The 25,911-nt window shown below is 38.3% G+C and overlaps 1 protein-coding gene across 7 annotated transcripts in view; it reads right to left on the bottom strand.

Moving 5' to 3' along the window:
* ZFYVE9 (zinc finger FYVE-type containing 9) overlaps nt 1–25,911 on the bottom strand; it is a 98,342-nt gene that overhangs the window by 2,527 nt on the left and 69,904 nt on the right. For 2 of the 7 annotated variants that reach the window (XM_065553827.1, XM_065553828.1), the window contains 10 exons: nt 25,554–25,676; nt 24,362–24,517; nt 13,865–14,089; nt 10,738–10,820; nt 10,015–10,119; nt 5,799–5,949; nt 4,320–4,400; nt 2,840–3,002; nt 1,123–1,228; nt 701–877 (listed from right to left, as the gene is read on the bottom strand). In XM_065553827.1, the coding sequence (XP_065409899.1) occupies nt 701–877; nt 1,123–1,228; nt 2,840–3,002; nt 4,320–4,400; nt 5,799–5,949; nt 10,015–10,119; nt 10,738–10,820; nt 13,865–14,089; nt 24,362–24,517; nt 25,554–25,676 (1,370 nt within the window). Of the gene's footprint in view, nt 1–700; nt 878–1,122; nt 1,229–2,839; nt 3,003–4,319; nt 4,401–5,702; nt 5,950–10,014; nt 10,120–10,737; nt 10,821–13,864; nt 14,090–24,361; nt 24,518–25,553; nt 25,677–25,911 lie in introns of all 7 variants that reach the window. The other 5 variants (XR_010589594.1, XM_065553829.1, XM_065553830.1 and 2 more) reach the window with 5 other exon arrangements.

The following is a 25,911-nucleotide window of genomic DNA, read 5'->3' as shown; positions in this document are numbered from 1 at the left end:
GATCTCTGACCATACTGCAAGTGATGCAATTGCTTTGAGAGTTCAGGGGTTCCAGTATGGATGTCAAAAGCACTACCTAATGTGAACTAACAAAAAATGCCTCAAAATTAGATGAGATACAAAGTGGGTGAGGTAATCTCTTTTTAGTGGACCAACTTCTATGGTTGGAAGAGACAGGCCTTCACCGGGCTCTTCAGGTCTGGAAAAGGTAACCAGAGGGTCACAGAGAAATACAAGATGGGACAGATTGTTACGCATAAATGGTTAACACATATTGCAAGAAAACACTTGAAATGGAGGAGGCAATTAACACCTCAGCAGTCATGGTTGTAATAAGCCTTTGAGGAGCCATAAAACCAGTCTCTTTATAGAGACCATGATTTTTTGGTGTTTAGCAGTTATGAATTTAAGTTCCAGGCTCATCTTTTGGAAGTGTTGTACAGGTTTCCTTTGAGGACAAGAAGTGACAGGTCAAAATTACATGAATACAGGAAAGAAAAAACCACCCTCTTCCTCTAGAAAAAATTATTTTGCAGCATTAAGTGCTAATAGAGTGGCATTTAATGTTGCCAATTCCTAGCCTCCAGAATCAAGCAATAGAATGGTTGAACTCTCATGTCCCCTTTTCAGCTCCCTCTCTCCACACCCCCAAAACAAGACGACTGACAACTTAAACTAGTAGATTCTATTTACAACTTACTTGATCCGAGTCAAGTGTAACACGCAGACCTAGCTTAGTCATTCCATCTTCCTTCAATAACTTAAGGTGAGGACAGAGAGCTAAACAGAAAGCCTTGGCCACATTCTCAGTCAGTCTGCTATGATCTGCTGGGTCACTTAGACCATTATGTTGGTCATCATTCTCCAGAAAGAACACCTGAACAAAACAAAACAAAAAAAAACAATCTTCATCACAAATAACTATTTATTAGCAGGATCACTTGCATCTGAAGAAGTGAGGTTCTTACCCACGAAAGCTTATGCTCCCAGTACTTCTGTTAGTCTCAAAGGTGCCACAGGACCCTCTGTTGCATTCTACAGAGGGAGACTACATTCTATAGCTCCTTAGTCACAAAGCACCAAGACTCCTGTTTTATGTGCAGATTAGTTTTGTTTTCTTACCTCCGTCCACCTAACGACCTTTCCATTTGCTTTATACTCCGAGCCATGAAATATCTTCACACTGGTTATAGACTCCATGGATTTGCCATCAATGGGGCTTATAACACTAGAAAGAGGAAGGGAAAAACAACTTTAAGTTAACAGAATGCCTCCAAACACTAAATATCATCATATAAAACCTGATTTCAAATTTGGCCATCTGAGTAGATTTGCAGAACAGAGGACATTGTAAAGGAAAACCTCATATAAGGGTTGCGAAGGGCACTTGTTTTGACTTACCTGGATTCTCAAAGTGACCCCACTGCAGGTTATTTCAAAAGTGAGCACTCTGCAATTTAAACTGCCATACAGTGACTTGCCACATTTTCTAAAAGGGACAAACACAAACTATCCCAGAAGGGAGATCTCCAGAGAAAGATCTCTCTCAATGTACCAAACACAATGCTACTGAATATCATCGCTAATTCCAATAATGGTGGTGTGAACAGGTGTATGGATCTCAACAGTAATCAGGCTTTTTGAAATTGTCTTCCTGCTGTGTTGAGAGTTTACCCCAGATAATTACAATGGAGACAGTTGAAAAGTGCAGTGCTTTCTGCCGTATCACACTGGAAACACTCAGATATAGTATCTAGACTTGAAATCCTCCTAGACTAGGTGGAGTTGAGGCTGGGGAGTAGAGAGGTTGCTTGCCTTAGATCTGCAATAGCCTTATATTTGAGCTGTGACCTCACAAGGGACTGATGAACTCTCCACACATGGAACATGCAGAAACCTATGTAGATTTATTGCAGAGTGATAGGAATTTTATTTATTTATAAATATCAAATCAAATAGTACAATTCAGTCATGTCTAAAATCTTACTTACACTGAATTTAACAGAGCAAGCAGCCCAACTAATGCCCTGAAATGGCGACTTCTGTGGGACTTCACAAACAGTCCCAAACACATGTGAAATGTCTTTAGCTAAAGAACACTCTCCTTTTCTAGGCTGCTGCTCCTATCCATGCTTCTTTGAGTTTTCAACCTCGCCCATCACATTGCGTGCCCTAATGCTTAAATTGCCGTGTACTCACCATCTTGCATTGATTGTTAAGGTTTCAGATTCAAGGTTCTAGATTCACTGCTGCTGTCCAGCATGTATCAGATTTTATCCACAACACCACTGAACGTGAGCTTAATGGAAGGAATAAGAAACCTTCCTAGCGTGCAAGATTCGGCACTCAAAAATTAGCAGCTAGGTGGCCTTTTACAACCAGTGTAATGGTTTAAAATAACTGGAAATTTGCAATAGCAGAAATCTTTCTGTAGCCTTGATAACTTTCTAAACTGATGCACTGAAGTTCTATTTACCTCAGCCCCATTTTAATAACAGATACAAAAGTCTGATCTCTCAAACTAATGGTGCAACTCAATGGTGCAATCCATACTGACTTGAGGAAGTCACTCTTTACCTTTCAGTATCAGCTCCTCAGAGTTTTAACAAACATATAATAAAGAATTATTTTGCAAAAAGTCAAACACTTCTATGATTACTCTTCCTTTATCTTGTCACAAATGTTATCTGAGAAACTTGGAGCACTCTACAAATCACAAAGCATGTGGAGTCTTCATAGATAGAATATGCTCTTAGTAAGCTATACAGACACACAGCAGCAGACAAAACAGAGCCAAATAAACACTGTAAAAGTGTCAAGGGATTATTCATCTACTCACCCCTTGTTAAAGTTTTTGTCATCATCCACCCACTGAATATGAACATGTTCCTGAGGCTCTTCAGCATCTACTTTGCCACAAGTAATAGTGAAGTCTTTCATCTCTCTCAGAGCCTGCCTCAAGGAGTCCATGTTCTCAGCAGTTATCTGGACCATTACACCATCTAAGGAATCAAGAATTATCATTATCAGAAACAACCAACAGCCACTTTTAAGAGAGAACATTCACAACAGGGCTAAAAGCATTCTTCCTGTTACGATTAAATGTCAACGTGCAATATCTATTTGAAAGGCCATGAGTAGTAACGCTATAGAAAGCTGTCGGCTTAGTAGCATTCCCATCCTCAACACATTGTTTATACCATGTAACATTTATGAACGCGGCCTGGAGGACGTACCAGTGAAAGCTGAAGTCTACCTACAGAACAGGTTCAACGTTAGCAATGGCAACCATGAGCTTATGTGCACAACCCTGCCACTGCACTGCACCCCTGTTCTGGAAATCCCACCTCGAGATATGAGAGGTAAACCATCATGATCATGCAAATATTTGGCCTCCAAGGAGATCAGCAAGAAGGACTCCAGCAGTAACAGTGTTTTTTGTGATGTGGGCATTTGACCACCAGGAATCCCACCATGGCCAGCAACTCATTTCACACAGGCTGTTAAAAATAAGTCACAGCTTTTGGATATTACCAGCCTGAATAAACTGTGTTTGCACAAGTAACTTGGTAACGAACAGTTCCATAAAACAGCAAGTTACTAATTCCTCGAGGTATCCCAACTCTCCGACTGATGAGTTTCCAACTTAGCATCCTGAACTAAAAAAAATCATTTCTGGTTTAAGTAAAGAATGTAGCAAAACAACATATACTCAGCCTTGTTTTAATGTGGCACTTTTATAAGCCATGACCCTCCCCCAAAAATATAGGAGAGAGCTCATAAACTGGAGACTCCGCTCCATCATCTGACTGTTGGCAAAGGAAAAATGAACTATGGTGACAACCCAGTCTAAACAATCTTGACTTTTCACGCTATCACCTGACAACATACTAGGATACAAACCTCAGAAATTTATAAGCTTGGCCACTGCAAGGCTATTAAATGAACAGACTAAAGAACAGCAGGGCTTCATCTCTTGCTATGGAGATAAACTCCAAATTTCTTATGCTTGCAATTTTCTACTTCAGTCAAAGATTGTAAGCTCTGATCCCCAGCACAGGAGCCAGGTATTTCACGTTTACCCTCATTTTCTTGTACTGGTGTCCCAGGGCATCTGGACTAGTTATTCTCATTTTCTCAGTTAAATTAAGTTACGAGCCATAATGGAAAACTGTGTTTAGCTAAAGCGTGAGATAACACCGAGTAATCAGAGTGATTCTCAAATACCCAGGGCACAAGAACTAAGCTGTGCACACTGCTCAAATATACAGTTATCAGGAGGGAAGCAATGTTCTTTGAGCAAGCTGTTCATTCCTTACCTTCCACAATGCTGGATTTGGCAAGGTAGCCCGAAGAGGATTTTAAAGCTCCACTGAACACAAAGAAGCTGGCACCAGTCACTGCAATAACAAGACTGATTTTAGAGAGGCTCTTGTCAAAGCAATGCCTTATGCAAGAATCAGGTATTGTAGCTGTATCCTCACAAGTTAGTAACATAAATAAGGAATTATGTAGCACAAAGTTGTTATGATTCCAGTGTGTATCAGATGCTTGGGCAGCAAGGGTGCCCTTTCTGATGATATTCTAAACCTGACGACAATTTTTGCCAACCTTAAAGAACGTTAATATTTAATTAGTTTCTTTTTCACTAAGAATGAGGGGTCTGTTTTAGGGGTAAACATGCACATTATGACCTTTAAAAAGTCCTCAGGTGATTAGAAACAATCTTACTTGGGCTTTTTGCTGATGACATTGTACTATTGACCAGTCAGAAGGGGAATGGCTCACATTTTCTAAACTAGCTGCCAGCCAGCTTAAAAGCAAAAGCCTTTGGAATGGCCATTGTGTCTCCAATACCACAACAGAGCTCCTTGAAATCCATCCTCCCATGCTCTATGTACAGAAAATACTACTTAGAAATTAGTGCCAGCCCTAAAGGAACCGACATGCCAAAGAATATCCTGAAGTTGTGAATGAAGACCATGAATGTTCAGGGTTAGAAATTTTTTTTTTACTCATTTGGAGACATCATGGAGCTTCTACATAAGATTATCAACTCTGACATGAAGTCTGGTTAAAAAAAAAAGCTCTAACATTTTAAGAATGTTAAGTTGCTATTGCATCATTTCACCTGGTCTTAACAAAAAATAAAGCCAGAAAATCAAATGGTCTAATTAACATACACACACACAGCTCTTGCAGTTCTCGGTGAGGAGGGGTTAGGTACATTAAGGCCAGATCTGCACTACAAACTTACATCTTATAACTACGTCCCTGAGGGGTGTGAAAACCTGCTTTATTTTATGTCAGTTATGTGAGGCCCTTGAACTGGCAAGCTGCCATCTCACATCTCAGTTGGACAAATACTGACCACCACCTGTAACCATAGAGAGGTGTGATCTGAACCATAGATAGGGAACAAAAATCCCCATCAACAGTATGCAATACTTCAAACACCAGATTAAACTGTGGACATGGAAAAGGAGTGCCAGGAGGCTGGGCAAGGTAATCCAGAGGCAAATACGGCATTTTCTCATTCACACATTTGCATTAGGCCTTCCCATTATGCTGCATGTTTGGAAGCCATGCCCCCATCAAGTACTAGGAGCTCTCTAATCATACAATTGTAACTAGTTTCTGTGCTAAATATTAATTTCAGAAGGTCCATGAATTAAAGGCAAAACCTGTTTTGGCATATTTACATATTTAATGGCAGCACAGTAGACAAAAGAAAGTCATGCAAGGCGCTTTGGGTGGGAAAAGCCTCCATCTGCTCCCTTAGACCTGTCCCATCTCACCCTTTCTTGGCTGATTATGAATACTGATGGCCTGCGTCTGGTAGTTCCCATCATCATTCTGGACACACACTAGGTGAGAGTCTGCTTTCTCATTGAAGCATGCTCCCCCAGCTAGAACATGCTCATTAGACTTGTTCATGGCTTTCATCATCTGCAAACAAAAAGAAAGTTTATCACTTTCATTTAGCCTCAAATCCTTCACATGGGTTATTAGCATAAACAGTGGCTTGTGTGGTTTAATCTGGTTGAAGAATCTTATTAGAATGTATTCAACTGTGACACCTTTGCAAAGACTAGCAAACTTGGCAACAACACTCACATCATAAAATTTTCAGAAGCACCTATGCCCATTTTCAAAAGTGCCTAAATCTCACTGAAAGTTAATGGAATTTAGGAGCGTAAGCATGTAAGATTAATTGTGGAGACAAGGTGGATGAGGTAATCTCTTTTATTGGACCAACTTTTGTTCATGAGAGAAACAAGCTTTCAAGCTTACACAGAGCAGTTCTTCAGGTCTGGACTGCGTAAACTCTGTAAGCTCAAAAGCTTGTCTCACCAACAGAAGTTAGTCCAATAAAAGAGATTACCTCACCCACCTGGTGTCTGTGATATCCTGGGACCAACATAGCTAAAACACTACTGCATATAAGATTAATCGTAACATCCTCTCAATGAAACCCAAAAAAGCAAGGAAAATATCACATTATGGGACACTTCTTAACAGTACCCTTGTGCTCACATCAACACATTTTCACTGACAGCACCAGACACTACACTCTTCTGCCTCCAAGTGAAAAGGAAGCCCATTACACACAACACATTAATCTCCCGCTCAGTACAACACAAAACCTTAATTACAATGTCAGCAAATATTCAACACTCACAGGTTAAGTGTGTGGTGTGTTTTTGGGGGGGAGACATGAAATCATAGTTAAGGTTTTGTATTACTGTAGTGTGTTTCATACTGGTTTCAGCACCTCATGTTCCAAAGGCAAGACTTTAGTGAAATGAGAGCCACCTTTACTAAGGGCACCATTTGCCCTCAGTCCCATTAGAAACAACATGGCAGCCTCACTTTCACACAGCAGGGCATTAGTGAAATAACAGACATCTGTACTGAGGGCAGGAGTAACTTCAATGCAACTGGGTGTCTTAAGTCCCAGTGAAAGTCAGAGGAAATGGCAATCATTCTGAGTACTGGAAAATTATGAGTGTAAAGGTAAAGACCGGATAAAGTAATTGTTAATATCTTTGCTTTATTACAAGCACATTTCTCCAAATGTAGCCTGTGTATGAGATTTCAATAGTTTTAACTGGACAGTCCGAATGATATAAACCAGCCTTTAGTTAGAAAAGGGGTGAAAACAAATGTTCTCAAAAGTCTCATGTTTAAAAACGGATTAATTGAGAATCTCCAGAAACTTCCATTTTTCCTGTGCTGTAAAGTTTGAGGAAGATACATTGTATTCTTCACATAAACAAGAGGCTGAATCCCGGCTTCAAGCAGAAAACTGAACCCAACTAATACAGAGGTGCTGATACACCTTTTTACTACAGGCATTTCCACAAGGTTCCGTTTAGCACAGTTAGCAAACAGTACAAAACTGACGGTAACAAATACATAAACACTGGACAAACAGTTAAACCATACTGAAATTAACTACCATCTATTGTGTATTGCATATACAGTCTTCAAGTACAATAGCTTTAGATCCGTACCAGCTGAAATGGGGGCTTTTCCCCCCTTCACAATGGCAGTCAAGAATTAATACACCTTATAATTCAGTTACTAGCCTTCCTGTATCTTTCTGCCTCAGTAACTCCATCTTTTCAAATCTCATATAAAAATAGCTTTCCCCATTGCCTATATACATATTTTCACTCTCCCTTGCTTTTATTTCCACTTTAAAGCATGTTGGAATGCATTTTGTATGGAAAACCTGATATGAAATGCAGTTATATGAAACCTTATACGAAATGCAGCATCTGCTCTGATGCTCTAAGAGCTTTTAAAAATGCCATTCTGCACAGGAAACACCTCGATACGGTCTCAAACAAGTCTGCAAAAGTGATGCATTTTAGGCACAACTCTTCCAAGGCAATTGCTTGTTCTCTTCTCAAAGGAATGCATATTACTTCTTGAGAGCCAGTATGGTCTGAATACAGAACTGGGAGCTAGAAGCTCCTCAATTCTACTCCTGGCTCTGTCATGGTCCCCTGTATGCCTTTGGGCATGTTATTTAGTTGCTGTCTCAGTTTCCCGATCTGTAAAATGAGTATAATATTATATCCCTCTCACTCATGCAGTCTAAGTGCCCCTCCCCTCCACATACTCCCCTTCCCTCGGTTCTCCACTCAGCATCCCATTGGGGCTAGAAGGTTTACATTCAATGCATCCTCTTGATGCATCAAGGCATTCCTTGATACATGAATGCATAAGTCAGGAGAAGTATCCTCAGAGATCCTAGCCCCTCCAGATGCTGGGTGATAGACTCCGGTTGCCCCCACCCCATCCTTGAAGGTAAAAGGATTAAATGCATAAAGCATATAGCTCTATTTACAACATTAATGTTATAAATGTAAACACAAGAGGTCAAAAAATGCATTGTAGCAACAGTTACCATTTTGGATTATTAATTAGACAAAATTCAAATTAAATGTAATGTATATAGTTGACAAAGATAATATTATTTGAGAATTTGAACCCTAGCATTTCTCAAGTTGTGTATTCAAATTTGCAATGGTTATTTTAAATTAACAGTTCCTTTTTCCTTTTTAAATTGTAATTGACTTTCTTACCTTCCTGGAGTTATCTGTTCCTAATTTACATTGGTTCAAATAATGGCATAGCTCAAACTCTCAAATTAAGTCATATTTCAACCATTATACATTTAAACTAAGAGAGGTTAGTCTAGAAATTATTTTGAAAGTAAGTTCTTCCATATATTTTGTTCAATAATCCACTGAATTCTGGGCTTCCCTCCAGAGAAATGGACAATTCCAGTTCACCTCCAAAATCAATTTTTAACTTCATTATGAACCACACTGCATCCTACAATTTCAAGACTTCACTTCATCAAATGAGTTCTGCAGTGCTTGTAGAATCTTGATATCTGCTCTGTTTGAACAGAACTGTGGAGGGACTGGTCCTGTGCAACCCCTTTATATTTATATTAGTTTTTCCTAAAGAAAATTCAAATGTGGTGATCCCCTTATATACATAACCCAGAAGCTGTTTGTTCAGGTATTTTTTTCAAGTGACCAATTAGCAGGATATTAAAGGGCTAATCCTAGTTTAGTGCCCAGATTCATATGTTGTATCTATAATAAATTCTCTGTTTGCAAACCTCTCTAGTACTTGCAGGAATCTACCTGGACAGATCATTTCTCTTTGAAAGAATTAGTACAAATGCAGCCTTTTCTCAAATTGATGCTCCATCTCTATTTGGCAAGTATCAAAATCCATTTCTCTCCTATTCTGTGTTTCATTCTTATTTGGTCTATATCATAGATGGAAAGCATAAGACTGACTCCTGTCTCCGCTACTGATTTCCTTTAAAACCTCAAGGAGATCATTTGTCACTAGCCCTTTAGATACATCACCATTGAATTATTACTTCTCCATTGTTTGGTCCCCAATATTGTTCAAATCAATGATTGTCACTCCACAGTCTGACTGTCAACATCAACTAAGTCTAAAAGACAGCTGAAGCTTTTCTCATGCAATTAAATCAAACTCTTATTTTAAATGTACAGAGATATATTTTGCATTAAAATCTTCAAATATCCAACAAATACCTTCACAAACACTATGAACACACGACATGTACTTGGAGAAAGTTCATTTTTTCCTCACTTTACACCATACAGCATGTGTTATTTAACTGATTCATTTACTCAAATCAGAATAGTATCTGCAACTCTCTAACCCCAGATTTTCAATTAATTACATTTGAAGTTTATTTAAAAGTAATAACCTCTGTATAAAGAAGAGCAACTATCCATTATTTTTAACTAATGCCACACTGAATTGATCTGTGCATAACTCATTTCTGTAGGCAATTCATATATAAAAAATTTATACATAATACATTTATAGTTTAATTCTGAGGCAGTTTTCATTGGCAATGGCAAACACAATAAATTCCTTTGGACCCAATCCCTCTTATCTTTAAATTGTACTAGACTAAACATATATATTTACTCTAAGTATTACCTCATTATATCTGTTGCTGGGGATTTTGATGCTGGTTTTTCTCACTTCCATATCAACCACTAAACCTTGGACCACTGGCAACGTATACTGGTAATTTCTGAAGTCCTTGTGTTTTAGAGGAACAAAGAAGTGAAACAACGTAGTCATTAGTGACACAGAGTAGTTCTCCTTTCAGAAAGAGACCAAGGTACAGAACTATTAAATAGAAGTATAATGCATAAAATTTAATATTCTCCTGACTCATGTACCATTACTTTAGATAGGAAAATTTGATCTTTCTCTGCATTGTGCTAGATTAGACAGAGACCTCAGATTCACCGGGAGTGAGAGTAAGGCATGTACCAAATGGAGAATTCTCTACACTTAAGAATTAACAAGTTAGCTCCAGCTAGAACTTTCTATAATCACAGAATTATGACTAAATTTTTGAAGAGTGGTCTGAGCAGCAAAATTTAGATCCAGATCCAAAAATTCACAGTGGTTCAAGACCCAGAGTTTTGATTTGGGCACATCATTAATATTTATTACATCATCAAAAGTTGCTGTCTGATATCTAGATTAGACAATAGGCCATCACCCAAATACCACAATAACAGTATTTCCTTATCATACTGTTTTGAAAGTCAGTTACTATACACATAAATTAAGATAATCTTATAGTACAACAGTCCCTTCCATATATACAGACAGAACAAACAAACAAAAACCCCACTCATCACTTACTGCAAGAAGATTCATAATTGTGTGTCCAGTCTCCCCAAACAATGGCTTACGAAATCTGACGCTGAAAAGTGGGCAAGGATAAACTAGGAAAATTAAAAAAATAAGTAATCAGATTCAGATTCTCCTATTTAAAGGTTATGCAAAAACCAGACTGAATCTAAGCCTCTTCATCTAGGAAAATTTCAATAGGACAAAGTACATTTCTGACATGCCAATGGCAGCAAAATATCTGCATTCCCTAGCATACTTATCCATATCTATAAAATGTTATCTATGATACAACTCAACATGCACAGGGATGTGCTTGGTCATGTAACATTATGTTGCAGCAGATTTATGAGGAAAAATGAACTGAATATAAATTATGCCAAGATTTTTTTAATAATAATGTTTTAATAATCACCAAACTTCATCATTTTACATTAAATTCTGCCACTTGCTTCCTATAATAAGTCAATAATATATATTTTTATTAGGGTTGTAGATTAATCGCAGTTAACTCACGCAATTAACTAAACAAAAATTAATCGTGATTAAAAAAATTTATTGCAATTATTCGCAGTTTTAATCGCACTGTTAAACAATAGAATACCAACTGAAATTTATTAAATATTTTTGGATGTTTTCTACATTTTCAAATATCTTGATTTCAGTTACAACACAGAATATAAAGCGTACAGTGCTCATTTTATATTGTTCTTATAACAAATATTTGCACTGTAAAATGATAAACAAAAGAAATATATTTTTCAATTCACCTCAGACAAGTACTGTAGTGCAATCACTTTACTTCAAAATGTAGATTTTTTTTTTGGTTACATAACTACACTCAAAAACAAAACAGTGTAAAACTTTAGAGCCGAGAAGTCCACTCACTCCTACTTCTTGTTCAGCCAATCTCTAAGAGAAATAAGTTTGTTTGCATTTATGGGAGATATGCTGCCCGCTTCTTATTTACGTCACCTGAAAGTGAGAACAGCTGTTTGCAAGACACTTTTGTAGCCAGCATTGCAAGGTATTTACAAGTCAGATATGCTAAACATTCATATACCCCTTCATTAAAAATTAATTAAAAAATAATTAAAATAAGAGAATAGGATTTATATATACAGAGATATACCTATCTCATAGAACTGAAAGGGACCTTGAAAGGTCATCAAGTCCAGCACCCTGCCTTCTCTAGCAGGACCAAGTACTGATTTTTTGCCCCAGATCCCTAAGTGGCCCACTCAAGGTACCCTGGGTTTAGCAGGCCAATGCTCGGGCCACCATTCCAGAGGTCATACTTCCACGCTGATGACACTCGTTACAAAAATAATACATTAAATAATTTGTGACTGAACTCCTTGGGGGAGAATTGTATGTCTCCTGCTCTGTTTTACCCGCAGTCTGCCATATATTTCATGTTAGAGCAGTCTTGGATGATGACCCAGCACATTTTAAGAACACTTTCACTGCAGATATGACAAAACGCAAAGAAGGTACCAATGTGAGATTTCTAAAGATAGCTACAGTATTCGACCCAAGGTTTAAGAATCTGAAGTGCCTTCCAAAATACGAGAGGGACGAGGTGTGGAACAAGCTTTCAGAAGTCTTAAAAGAGCAACACCCGACGCGGAAACTACAGAACACGAACCACCAAAAAAGAAAATCATCCTTTTTCTGGTGGCATCTGACTCAGATGATGAAAATGAACATGCGTCGGGCCGCACTGCTTTGGATCGTTATCGAGCAGAACTCATCTCAGCATGAACACATGTCCTCTGGAACAGTGGTTGAAGCATGAAGGAACATCTGAATCTTCAGCACATCAGGCACATAAATACCTTGCGATGCCGGCTACAACAGTGCCATGCAAACGCCTGTTCTCACTTTCAGGTGACATTGTAAACAAGAAATGGGCAGCATTATCTGTAAACAAACTTGTTTGTCTTAGCAGTTGGCTGAACAAGAAGTAGGACTGAGTGGACTTGTCGGCTCTAAAGATTTACATTGTTTTGTTTTTGAATGTTTTTTTTTTTTACATAATTCTAAATTTGTAAGTTCAACTTTCATGATAAAGAAATTGCACTACAATACTTGCATTAGGTGAATTGAAAAACACAATTTCTTTTGTTTTTTACAGTGTAAATATATCTAATAAAAATAAATATAAAGTGAGCACTGTATGCTTTGTATTCTGTGTTGTAACTGAAATCAATATATTTGAAAATGTAGAAAACATCCAAAAATATTTAAATAAATGGTATTCTATTATTGTTTAACAGTGCAATTAATCACGATTAATTTTTTTTATTGCTTGACAGTCCTAATTTTTATGTGATATGAAAAGTTTGATCTACAAAGCCTGTGAAAATTTCCTGTGGATGTTTCCTGACTTTCAGTGACACTGATTTAAATTTTATTATCATTGTTTGGCAAGCCTGTGAAATATATTTTACTAATGCTATGGAAAGAATTACAGTGCTGGTGCACAAAGAAGAATCTAAAATGTATTTTTCACAGCAAGTCCGCTTTAAACAGACCTACCAACCAGGCAGCAGATGAATCATGCAGAAAACCCTTAGCTTTTCCTGAAGCCAATTAGGAGTTAACATGACTTCTTTTAGATCCAAATACGGACAGTGCCATTCTGGGAATATTTTATGCCAGTTTTAGATTTTGTCCAGCTAAAGAACTCTCTGTAGCTTGCTGTCATCAGCTGGTACTGCCTTTTTATAAAGTACTGTAAGTTAGTTTCACCTGCACATATATTACCATTTTCTAGATGAGCATGGTTGAGAAACCTAAAAACTAAAGAGGAGCCTCTATTTCACTAAGAGTGGAATGAATTTCAAGGTATCAAAAGCAGCTTTTGTACTGTTCTTCTATTTTAGGTCACAGGTTGTGTTACCAGGACCTCAGTTAATTGTTAGTTTTAATTGCATCTAAAAAGTTTTAGGTCATAAGACTGACTTAGTAAGGTATCTGTCTACAGGCACAGTCACTGGGGTTGTGGTTAGTGGGGCACATTCCCCAGAATCACTATTCCTGTATATCTGATGTACACAACTCCATAACAGCTCTCAGAAATGTCACCCAAGCACAGACACGGGTTACTACAGTTAAGAGAACACATGCGACTTACGTCTGTATTCAGCTCCAAGTCTCAGCATCAGTCGGATGGGGAACACTTTAGCCCAGGGAGTCTCCCATTTCTGAACAAGAATTCCAAACAAGTAGGGCGGAGTTGGGAGCACCAGGTCCTGCAGTGACTGATATGTAGACGTCACATATAAAAATCCACCATGTTCCTTACTGCCAAGAAAACTCTGGCTGAAAAAGGAGTGCCCCAAGCTGCCCACGACATTACCTAGAAACCATGAAGTTCATTATTTTACTGCACTAAAGTCTGCACCAAAAAATTCACTAACTTGTTTTAAAAGAGAAAAACAAGATTAAACACACACTTTTCTTCCTGGAATTACATCCTTAGTTAATTCTCATTAGTCACATTACAGAATGAAAATACTTGCTACCCAAGAATGTTCAAGTTACCCCTTATTCTACAGTATCTTTGTGCTGAAATTTCCACCTCAGACTACAGATGCATCAAAACATATTGGGGAGGCAACAGATTTGTTCAACCATTGCAAATTATGTCAGTCCTTGAAACCAAGTTTAGAAAAGTTTTACACATTCAATAAGTGATTCCCACATCATGTCAAGCTTCGTGATCTGCTGCATCAGTGGTGTCCCTCATTTTGGGTTTCCCAAGCATCTTAGAGGTCAGTGTGATATAACTAGGTCTTAAAGCTTAAAAACTTAGGGCTTGTCTATACTTAAAATGCTAGAGCGGCGCAGCTGTAGCACTTCACTGTAGACACTATCTACGCCAATGGGAAGGATTCTCCCTTCAGGGTAGGTAATCCACCTCCCCAAGAGGCAGTAGGTAGGCCGCCAGAAGAATTCTTCTGTTGACCTAGTGCTGTCTACATAGGGATTTAGGTCAGTTTAACTATGCCACTAAGGGGTGTGGATTTTTCACACCGCTGACCGATGTAGTTAAATCAACCTAATTCTCTAGTGTAGACGAGGCCTTAGAGAAATAAAACCAATTCTGCTTCACTTAATATCCACTTGTGACATGAGCACCATGAGTCTTGAAACATTTGAGGCCAGATCTGTAGAAGCACATACACAAAAGAGTGCGCACATTCATTTCTGTACTTGCCTGATATTTAGGTCCATGCATGTGTGTAAATCAGGGATTATGCACGCAGCTACACAGGCACCAACACCCTTACTCACAATTTGTATATGCACATCAGGGGATAGATTACATGTTTACTATGCTATCTAGTCATACTTAGAGAAAAAGACTGTTACTTTGATATGCACCTTGAGTATGAATGGAGCTTGCTTTCAGTTTTGTTATTGAGGTGCAATTCAAGAGGCGTATTACACTGAGATTAGGGATCCACTGAAAGTTTGGTTTCCACAGTGCCTCAAGCTATGAAAACCCCTAACAGAAAACCTGTTTTCAGTGCTTTCATGACCTTACATGGACTCTCCAATGTAGAAACTGGACACGTTTATTTAATTAATCAAGTCCTCAGAAGCTGCTACTTGTAAGAGGAAGAGAGTTTTGCGGCAAAACAGCACAAATACACTTGGCCAAATCAATAATGTCTATTTTTTTTTAAATTTTACACAAACGGATACAGTACCCACATAAACATTCTGAAGATCTGGGTCAGTTGAAGAATTACACAAGAGAGTGTTTAGTATATTTTATGTAAATTGCAGCTGAGACTGATACAGAAGAAATATCACTAATTCTAAATCAAAATTCTATTCTTTGATCCTAATAAGGAAAATGTGTCTGATGGAATCATCTTATGAACTAAAGTTGATTAGATAATTAAGAAAACATTTAACAAAATATTAGTATCCACCAATCAAGAGATGCATCCTGGTCATTCATTTTGGCAAACACAAAATTCCCCCCCCACTTTTCTAAACAGAGTAAGAGGATGCAAGTGTTGATGAAAGGTGCCAGCAGGCCCTAAGACTGACTTTTATCTACAAAACAGGTACAGCAAGGATTGTGAAAGCACAAGGAAATGTTTCCACATGTGCTTCAACTCCATTGATGAGGGTGACCACCACCCGAGGGGAGAGAAGTTCAGTCTCCCTGGCTCATTTTATCCTTGGCCCCTCTGTTGTAAGAATATAACTAACTATGCAACATTTAAACAAAGCTTTGATTAAAACATCAAGTAGTAACATGCACAGCTCGTGTACACAAAATACATTAATGTGCTTCCCTTTATTGAAGGGCACAACAAGGCTTAAATAATGTATAGAGACATCTGATAACATTTCTCATTCTTATCGAATGTCAGAATTTGTGTTTTATTAGGATTTACAAAGGCAGCACGTGCTGCTCTTGGGGAGGGGAGATCAGTAACTTCATGAAGGGGACTGCGGTCTGGCCTTCATGCCATCTCTGGAGACCCACGAGGAATCTTGGCACCAATTCCTTTGGTCTGGAGCAGTGGTTCTCAACCTATTTACCATTGTGGGCTGCATATGAAGCTCTCTATATGTTATGCGGGCCACATCTACACGATATATTACCAGAACGGCCCTGAGAATGTCACATGGGCTGCTGCTGTCTGCTGATTGGTCCACAGGCTGAGAACCACTGGTCTGGAGACATCCATGCAGAAGGCCAGCTCTTCTGCAACAATTCCAGGGCTTCCTTTATTCCAGTAGCATGGTTGACTTGATAGGTGTGTTATTGCTGGTTGTCCTCCTACATTTGTACATTCCCTCCCCTCTTAGAGAGGAACAGAGAGTGTCAAGGGGAAGTTAACTGCCATCTAAAAAGCAATAGTTGCTGCTGAATTTTCTTCACAACTGTCAGCAGGTCTGCTAAGAGAGATCGCTGTGTAAGCATTGATCTCTGTCTCCGCACTTCTACTACAGTGTATAGCCATCCGTGCCTCTGAAGCCCACTGTCCCCTAGTTGACTACTGTTAATTTAAGGCAACATTCATGTTCATTTTAAAGCAGTTACTAATGTTTTGCTCCATGCCACACAGCTGAGAGGAACACTGGGTCTTAAGTTAGTAAAATTTCTGAGTCACATCGAAGTAGCTATATCAGCACTCTGAACTGTAGATGTGGCAGCCAGTTACAAGGCTTCTTGATTTTGTTATGAAACAGCCTAAAGCCATTTTCAAATGACTACAAATTACAGTGTGTTAAAAATAGATAAAGCTACTACAATTTTATCTGGCAAAGGAAGGGTTAACCAACAGCAGTTTGCAGGAAGTCCCTGGATCAACTCACTTCCGAAGGCTCCAAGTCACACTGATTCTCTCTGAAGCCAGGGCTGCACATGGTTCTGCTCCAAGAGTCTCACCTGAGGGCGACACAAGATGTTCCTCTCTTGCCCTCATCGACCAAGGGCACTGTCTCTGCAGCTCTCCCAGACCAGCACAATCATCATATGTTCCTTTTTCTATAGGTCCCTGGGAGTTTGGACTTCTAGCTAATTAGTAGGGCATGTTTGTAAACAGAAGCCTCATCTCACTGCCTCCTGCAGCTAAGTACAGGAATCCTAACTCTTTGCATATGAAATGACAATCTGTTGCTGCTGATGGCAATGTTTCCATGGGACAGGACTCATGAACAACCAAGAAGTGTTCAGTCCTTGGTATAGCCCCATACCGATCCATTTGGAATTCTGGAGGGGGAAGGCAGAAAGGCAAACCCACCTCAATACAACTCTTGCTTTTTTCAGTCTGATTTAACCTTTTTTGGACCAATATTCAGAAACTGTGAACATTGTTATTAATGTTGCTTTACTGCTCTTTTTTTTAACACTGGGCCTAATCCTGCAAGGGGCCGAGGACTCATTTCCCCAAAAAGCCAATTCGAATTGAAGGCACTCAGTATCTCACAGGAGTCACTCAGTAGGATCTGATTCTAGGATCACATCTTCAAGTTAAATTTGAGTTTTACACACACACACACACACACGCGCGCGCACAGATGTGTTAGAAATCTACACTGTCAAATTATTGCAAATTCTATCGGCTAGAAACTTTCACCCCATTTAAAAAAGAACTCTCAAAGGTTAAAAAGTAAAAACACTCTAACCAGTTAAGCATATTGTGACAAACTGTACCCCTGTATTTACCTCTCGTACACTATTGTAATAATCTTTGTACAAAGTATGCCTTGTGAGGTATCATTTGAAAACTCACAATTTGCTGGTCATTATTGTCCTGGTAAAATGTGTGTAGCAACAATGTATGCAAACTTATACAATTCCACTGTATGGTGTTACTAAGGGCTTGTCTTCACTACCAGGGAGACGCTGCTGCAATCGATACAGTAGGCGTCGATTTAGCGGGTCTAGTGAAGACCTACTAAATCGACGGCAGAGCGCTCTCCGTTCGACTCCAGTACTCCAACTCCCCAAGAAGAGTAAGGGTAAGTTGACAGGAAAGCGTCTCCCGTTGACGCAGCGCAGTGAAGACACCACGGTATGTCAACCTAAGCTACGTTGACTTCAATTACGTTATTCGCATAGCTGGAGTAGCATAACTTAGTTTGATTTACCCAGCTAGTGTAGACAAGGCCTTAAACATCTTCCAAGTCTGGGGAGTGGCCAAACCAGTTCTTCAGAGACAAAGGCACAGGCTTATGCCTCAGCCACGTCTAAACAAGGTCAATGGGCCATTACCTGCTAAGTGGCTATTCATTGGCAGGAAAAGGGGCATGGGTAGAAAATCTACATTTTTAGCAAAGCAGCAGCATGGGGTTCCCATCCACACAGTCTCCCAGGCGCCATGCTCCCTGCTGGAAATGCCTCTTAGAGGACAGGACTATAAATAGACGGGGCAGACACCCCAATGGACCCCGCGCCCTCCCCCTCCTCTCTCTGTTGATTCACTGCACCAGAAGGAACAAAGGAAGCAGCAGATGGGGGCTCTAGTGCACCAATCATGTGTCTAGGTGCCAAGTTTAAATAGTGAATGAAAATTATGAAAAATAAATGCCCATGAAAGAGCTTTCTCTTTCCTCTGAAACAGCTTTCAAGTATGTGTCTTGGCTCTCTGCCTATTTCCAAATCACGGAAAACATCTCTTCTTTCTTGCCTATCTTTTCTCCTCTACTATTATTCAAATAAATGTTATGAGCCCAATGCAAAAATGATGGGTGAAGTTCTTCAGTCAGATTACATTATCATAATAATATCTTCTAGCCTTAAAATATACGAGTCTTTGAATTATTTTAAGTGTAACTATTTAATTCTATACATCTCCCTCATGTACTGTTTGTACAAAAGACAATAGGAAAATAAAGCTATCTACTATTGTACAGTTCTGTGACGTGGATTACTGTCCAACAGAGATAATGAAGAGACCAAACATTTCCATTTGTGACTGAAGCCAAGTATTGAATCAGAAGTGAAAGGCACCAGTCTTCTGAAGGCAACAGCTCGAGGGATGCATTCTTTGGCTGCCTTCAGGACAATTTTCATCCCAACCCAAATTGAAAGTCAGGTTATAAACCCAGCAACAGTGGAAACTACAACTCAATCATCCAATACCCTGTTACCATAAACCACAGCCAGATCCTATTATTTACTTTGCACACAACACGTAGTTATTTCAGAAGCTTCTAGCCAAAATGCAATTGTAAATAAAGGAACCTCAACTAGGCTATCCTTCTCAAAAGCATATAATTTAACTTAGACTATGTTAGAACTTCCTTGTAAAGAGAAACAAATCTCGAGTAGTTCCAAAATACAGAGAAAGGTGCCTTTGCTAGTAGTTGCCGCATGCATGTGATGTAATAAGATTAATATTATTTATAAATTGCCATAGGTGTGCATGATGCATCTAAAGCAGCTTTGCAGAAGTTCAATACCAACTAAGTACTGTTATACTGGATTACCCTTGACCTTAAATCCCAAGCAGCTCTATAGATTTCTTTAAAAAAAAAAAATCATCACACACCAGTCCATTGGTGTGACTTTCCTCCTGAGGGCCTATTCCGACTGTCTTTAGTTCTTCACTGGGTCTTTTTCGCTTAATGAGCAACAAATTTTGTATATTTATTAGACAATACTTTTTGACCTCATCAGTTAAATTAGTTCATACCACGAAAGGGGAGGGAAAGGACCACCGTGTTTCTTCATTACTTGCTTTAAACAACTTTCCAGTTTCAGCTATTTCCATATTTTAACTGAGGACAGACTGGCTTCTAACTCAAGTTCTCTACCTTGTTATTTACAAACAGATTTTTAGGTGCTAGTATATTCTCATGTACCCTTATCCTTATTACATACAAAATGAGACATCCCTGCTTAGTGCTCAATGAAACCATATGGGTGGAGCTTTTTAAAATTACTGATGTCTTCCATATCATTTGATGAATTCCATGTCAGAGAATTGGTCCCAGTATCATTTCTTAATATGTTAATATGCAATTAAGTGGAGTGGGAGCTGCCTCAGTTGTACAGTCAGCCCTCGTTTCATCATGAACGGTAATCACCATCAAGGACTGCCTAAGATTAAATGCCAATCCATAAAGGTGGAAATGTGTGCAACTTAATCCTGCAGCAATAGAACTGAATCAATAATACTTGGGGGAAATCAGGCCAGTTGAATTTCTACAAAAAATTTCATACTCTCTGCTTGAAAATGTGAGACACAAACCAGACAGCATAGTAGTGAGGGCCAAATACATACACAGGAGAGAACCACATATCTAACACTTTGGTGCAACGTGCTTTAGAAAATGCCAAGTTTGAGAAAACAAATATAAAGCTGAACACACTAGATTTTTTCTGTGCCTCATCTCTTCTTCATGCCATGGTGTGGCCCTCTTCCCTAGGTTTTGTGTCTGTGCCTAAATAATGTATGTTTTGCATTCATCTCTGTGCATTACAGTCTGGAAGTGAAGGTATATGAAACCTATCTAATTTATCCAGATTTTATATGTACATCTTTATATATGAACTTTGTATTTGGCTTCTATGTTGCTCCTCTTAATGCTTCATGCTCATTTAATGAAAAATGTAATAAAAATTAAACAAAATCTTAGGCAAACCTATAATGTCTTTAGGCAGTGGAACTAAATCACCTGTTCCCAGATTTACATTAGTCCGTATTAAAATGGAAGTACTTATTATATTCCATCAAAAGATAAGCTAGTGTAATGAGGCATATCGAGCAGCTTTCAATTAGCATGCCTGGCTACTTCAAAGAAGCCAGTGACATGGACAAAGTTCTCATTTCTCAACTTACTGGACTTCCTGCTGGGCTTATATCCAACACAAAGACATCATCATGGGATTACTACTACAACAGAAAACCATTAGCCTACCATTTCAAAACAAGAAAAGCAACACTTCAGCAGGGAGCTTGACAACAAACAAAGCCTTTAGGGGCCAGAGGGGAAACAAAATGATGGGGAGGAGAGAGGGAGCCCTGCATTTTAAAATGTATTTTCTATGCATACAATCCATACTGGAACCCTGTATCTTTTCTTCAAAATATCAGCAGTTTTGCAATTAAAAACTCTTTATACACCTAACAGACCCCAGCTTTACAGTGAATTGATAATGCTTTATGAAGAAAATCATTGCAGTTTCAAAGCAGAAACTTCAAACTAGCATCAACACTGCACTAAATGTGGTTTTATGCAACTTTACCCTATATATAATATATATATATTTTGAAGAAAGTTTGCTGCAGAAGGTAAATAGGGAGGAACGTAACCATACTGGTTATCAATATAGTATCTTGAACGGCTAGGATACAGAAATTGGTTACTTAGTTTTTGTCACTGAAAATATGTGATAATTATTTTTGCTAGATTTAGGTAAGTAACAAGAGATGTGCACAAACCTTTGGTGAATTTTCAGGAAACAAAATTAAATATACGTGCTAGCTGTTATATATATATATATATATATATATATATATATATATATATATATATATATATATATATAAACAACATTTAAGATTTTTACTTCCATGAAGGTGGAGTTGAAAAGTGAATAACTGAGATGGAACAGCTAGCACGTATATTTAATTTTGTTTCCTGAAAATTCACCAAAGGTTTGTGCACATCTCTTGTTACTTACCTAAATCTAGCAAAAATAATTATCACATATTTTCAGTGACAAAAACTAAGTAACCAATTTCTGTATCCTAGCCGTTCAAGATACTATATTGATAACCAGTATGGTTACGTTCCTCCCTATTTACCTTCTGCAGCAAACTTTCTTCAAAATACAAAAAATTACTTCTGTTCCCTGGCTGCAACACCAATTCAAATAAATATATTATAATCAAGAAATAAAATTGCTAGGCAGGCTTTCAAGCAGTCTCTAATTTCTATAATAAATTCTCATTCACTGCAAATCCACTCTCACAGACTGATAAACATGAGGGGTGCAGCACCTCTGATAAAATGGGCAAAATTGGAAGCTTAGACATGTCTGTAATAACCAGCATGCTTGTTAACAACACCCAAGAAATTACAGTCACACAGGAGAAATTCTCATGGCACCTCACTATTTTTTCTTCTTGGTGAGTAGAGAGGAAAGCAGCCAGAGGAAAGTTAAGACTGCAAGTATCCTATATTTATGAGTGCATATTTTATTTCTCTCATAGGTACATAACTTTGGGAGAGGAAAGGATGGATATGTAAAGAATGCATTATATGCTGCTGTGGGAATTTATCCTGCATGCCATGATTTATTAAAGCCTGAGTGAGAATCATTTTTATATCATACAGCTACTCAAGATACAATTTGTTTCTACTACAAGTCTGAAATATAGCAATAAGTATTTTCAAAACTACCTCCAAAACTGGGAACTCTAAGTGCTGGAGTTTGGTTTCTGATTAAAAATGGTAAAACTAGCACTACCTCTCTCTTAGCACTGCGATGTAGCACATCAAATTACTACCAGTAGAGTGCTAAAAATAGGTCTCAGAATACATGATGTAGAAGTTATAAATTATGTATCTCGGTAGCGTAATTGTACACCATAGCACTGCAATATACACATCATCATAGTTAGAAGACAACAACGTTTCTGCATTGTTGGTTAAGTCATATTTGGAAATTATTTATTCCCACCATATCTGAAAACAGTAAGGCCATGTGACAATGGTACATTTTGTTTCAAGCACCTTCACTGGACAAGCTAGCCTTTGTTGTAAAAAGACAGATATTTTGAGACCCTCTTTTTCATTATCTCACTTAATAGTTGGATTCAATCGATGATTCAAAGAGAGCTTTGGATGATTATTTACAATACTTATAATACAGAACATGCAATAGATGATCTGTACATGTATATGAATTTTTAATATAAATCCCTGTGTGCAATACGATTTCTCCTCTAGAGGACTAACCTGGAGTACAAAATAAATTAACATATCTAGATATTTTATACCATCATTTTTTTTCTTTATGGCCAATGATTTTTGGATACTTGTGAGTGGCAATTGTTAAAGTGACAGCCCATTTGTCCAGTAATATCTAAATTGGGTACAAAAAACTATGTTAATACAACTTTATGGTTGGGATTTTATACGCATCAAAGACAGGAAATTCTGGTATGATTCCTACAGCAACTGCAATACATCCATGCCTTACATATATACATAACATTACTTTATGACGTCAATTTTTATGCTGTAATGTGGCCAACTTACAATTACTATAGGAAATCATAATTTTGAATTACCTAATTTTAGTGCATTTACCATAACCACAATGCTTCATTAACGATTTCTTGCATTTTATTTCCATGTGTTAAAAACATCTGATTGCAAACTGAAATTATTACTATATTATTTGTATTACTGTAGTGCCCAAGAGCCCTAGTCTGGAGCCCACTGTGCTAGGCACTGTAAAAACTAGAGCTACCAACTCCAAATTTATGTAACCCTTGCTCAAATTCTGAGGACAGCACCTGGCATACCAGACCAGGCACCAGATAAATGCATGGAAGAATCCCTCTTTACAGATTGCAGAGAGATTTTATGGCGACTACTCCAGCCCTAATGCTGTAGTAGCACATGATGGACTTTTATTCACCTTACTCCCTCTCATGTGTGCATGCCTGGCTCAGCAGTAGTTCCCCTGCCCTCCCCTACACACTTTCACACTTTGAGAACTTAGTAAGGGCTGAAAATAATTTTACCTTAGAGAGTCACTTTTGAGCTGAAAAAACAAACAAGAAAAAATCCTAGCCAAATATAATTTTTTGAAAATTACAGACAGCTGGCAAAAGGGGCTTAGAAGGAAAGCACTTCCCCTTCAATATAATTGTTGCTACTGCAATGCTACCCTCTTCTCCAATTAGAGCATAGATACTTTGTTTTATTTCCTGCACTCCCATTTACCTTAGTGACTATCATAGTAATACTGAATACTAATAACTGAAGTGAACTCAGATCACTACCAACTTTGATCAGTACGTTTTCTACTTTTAAATAAAAATAAATTCTCAATTTTATCAAAGCAATTCTCTAGTCCATTAATTTCATTTATTGAAGTCACCTACTATAGATTTCAAATAGAAATCGTTCCCACCTGCCAAGGCGTCCCGATAAAGTTGCACAAAATGATTAAAGATATCCTTCGGCAAACACTTCTCATCAGGTAAACACTGCAGGAGAATCACTATCTCCGACTGCCCCACTGCATGCATTCCCTTTGTAGTGAAACACCAGCACTTCCTGTTCACATCTGCAGAGAGGAAAACATGACTCAGGCTGGAAAAAGTAGATTTCCACTCAACATCTGTTTGCCATGCCCAAACTTCACTGTCGGAAGACAGCACATTTTAAAAAAATCAATTACACTAACATTGCATAACTCTGGCACTTGCTACTAAGATACCTAAGGCTCTATGACCCAAATCTTGCACACAAACATGCCTGAACACAACAGACCAGATCAATACAACAGGTGTCTACATTCCAAAATAGGGGTGGAATGTGGATGAGGGTAGAGGAATCAGGGCGATGGCTAATCGGATGGTGCATAGCATTGTCCACTGGGCCACTACACTGCTTTGAGGTTTGGGAAAGGGGATGTAGGACATGTTCCAAGAAATATGAACATGTTGCTGTTGAGTCAGATGCTGAGAGTAGCAAAACCAGCACACATTTTAAAAGTGCAGTTTTTTATCTTTTGTATGAGCATTTAGTGACCCTAAAAATGTGTTGCTACAAAAGTGTCCTGCTTTTTATTTTGAAATAAAAGTGGAGACCAACTGAGGCACTTAAACTAAAAGCCTCCCCACTCATACCCCCTCCATAATATAGACAAGATGATCTGAGAGGCCAGGTGTTTTCAGCGAGGGCTGTCTGACCCTGGAACTCACTTCACCCCCTGGTCTGACAGAGCCACAATCCTGCTTGTTTTCAGAGCATCATTGAAAGATTTATCTGTTTTCCCGAGATATGAGAAGGGTTCAAGTGGATTAACAATGAGGGGAGGATTGGTGAATAATAGTGAGCCCTGTTGGGTTGGATGGGTATGTAGGATGTTCCAGGCGCATGTACAGATAATTTTATACAAAAATACAAACTGGACTAATCCAACGTAGAGCAAGGAATAGGTGCGTTTTATAATTTAATAGGAATAAAAATATAGTACATTTTACTTCCATGCAGCAATTCACAGATTGTGGGTAGTAAATATCAAATGCTGTGTTTTCAACCAGGAATATGTATACAATCTTTTTGCCCCCCTCTTATTAAATAAAAAAATAACTTACAATTCACAATTTTAACCATGGACAGCAAATTTGCATTTAAAACAAACACAAGAGGGTCAGGGCTGCCATCTTCCAGCTGCTGCATCACAGAGATCTGAGAAGGTCTTTCTTCTACAGCATAGTCTATAAGAAAGAAACGCATCGTGAAGTCATTTGCTTATTTGGACAGTAATCTACTCAGCAAAGTAATCAGCTAAGCAATGACATCACTCTAATGTATACAGTTTGATTCACTTACATTTTATCTGACATTTTAAAATTTAGTTTGTTCTGATACTTGTTGGGCAGGGATTTTCAAATTTCAATGATTTGAGTACCTGACTCCCACAGGCCCCTTTGAAAATTCCAGCCTTAATTT

Source organism: Chrysemys picta, chromosome 8 (assembly GCF_011386835.1).
Source record: "Chrysemys picta bellii isolate R12L10 chromosome 8, ASM1138683v2, whole genome shotgun sequence".
In the NCBI taxonomy this organism is placed as follows: domain Eukaryota; kingdom Metazoa; phylum Chordata; order Testudines; family Emydidae; genus Chrysemys; species Chrysemys picta.
The sequence above is the reverse complement of the archived record's forward strand: the minus strand, read 5'-3'. Positions and strand labels throughout refer to the sequence as shown.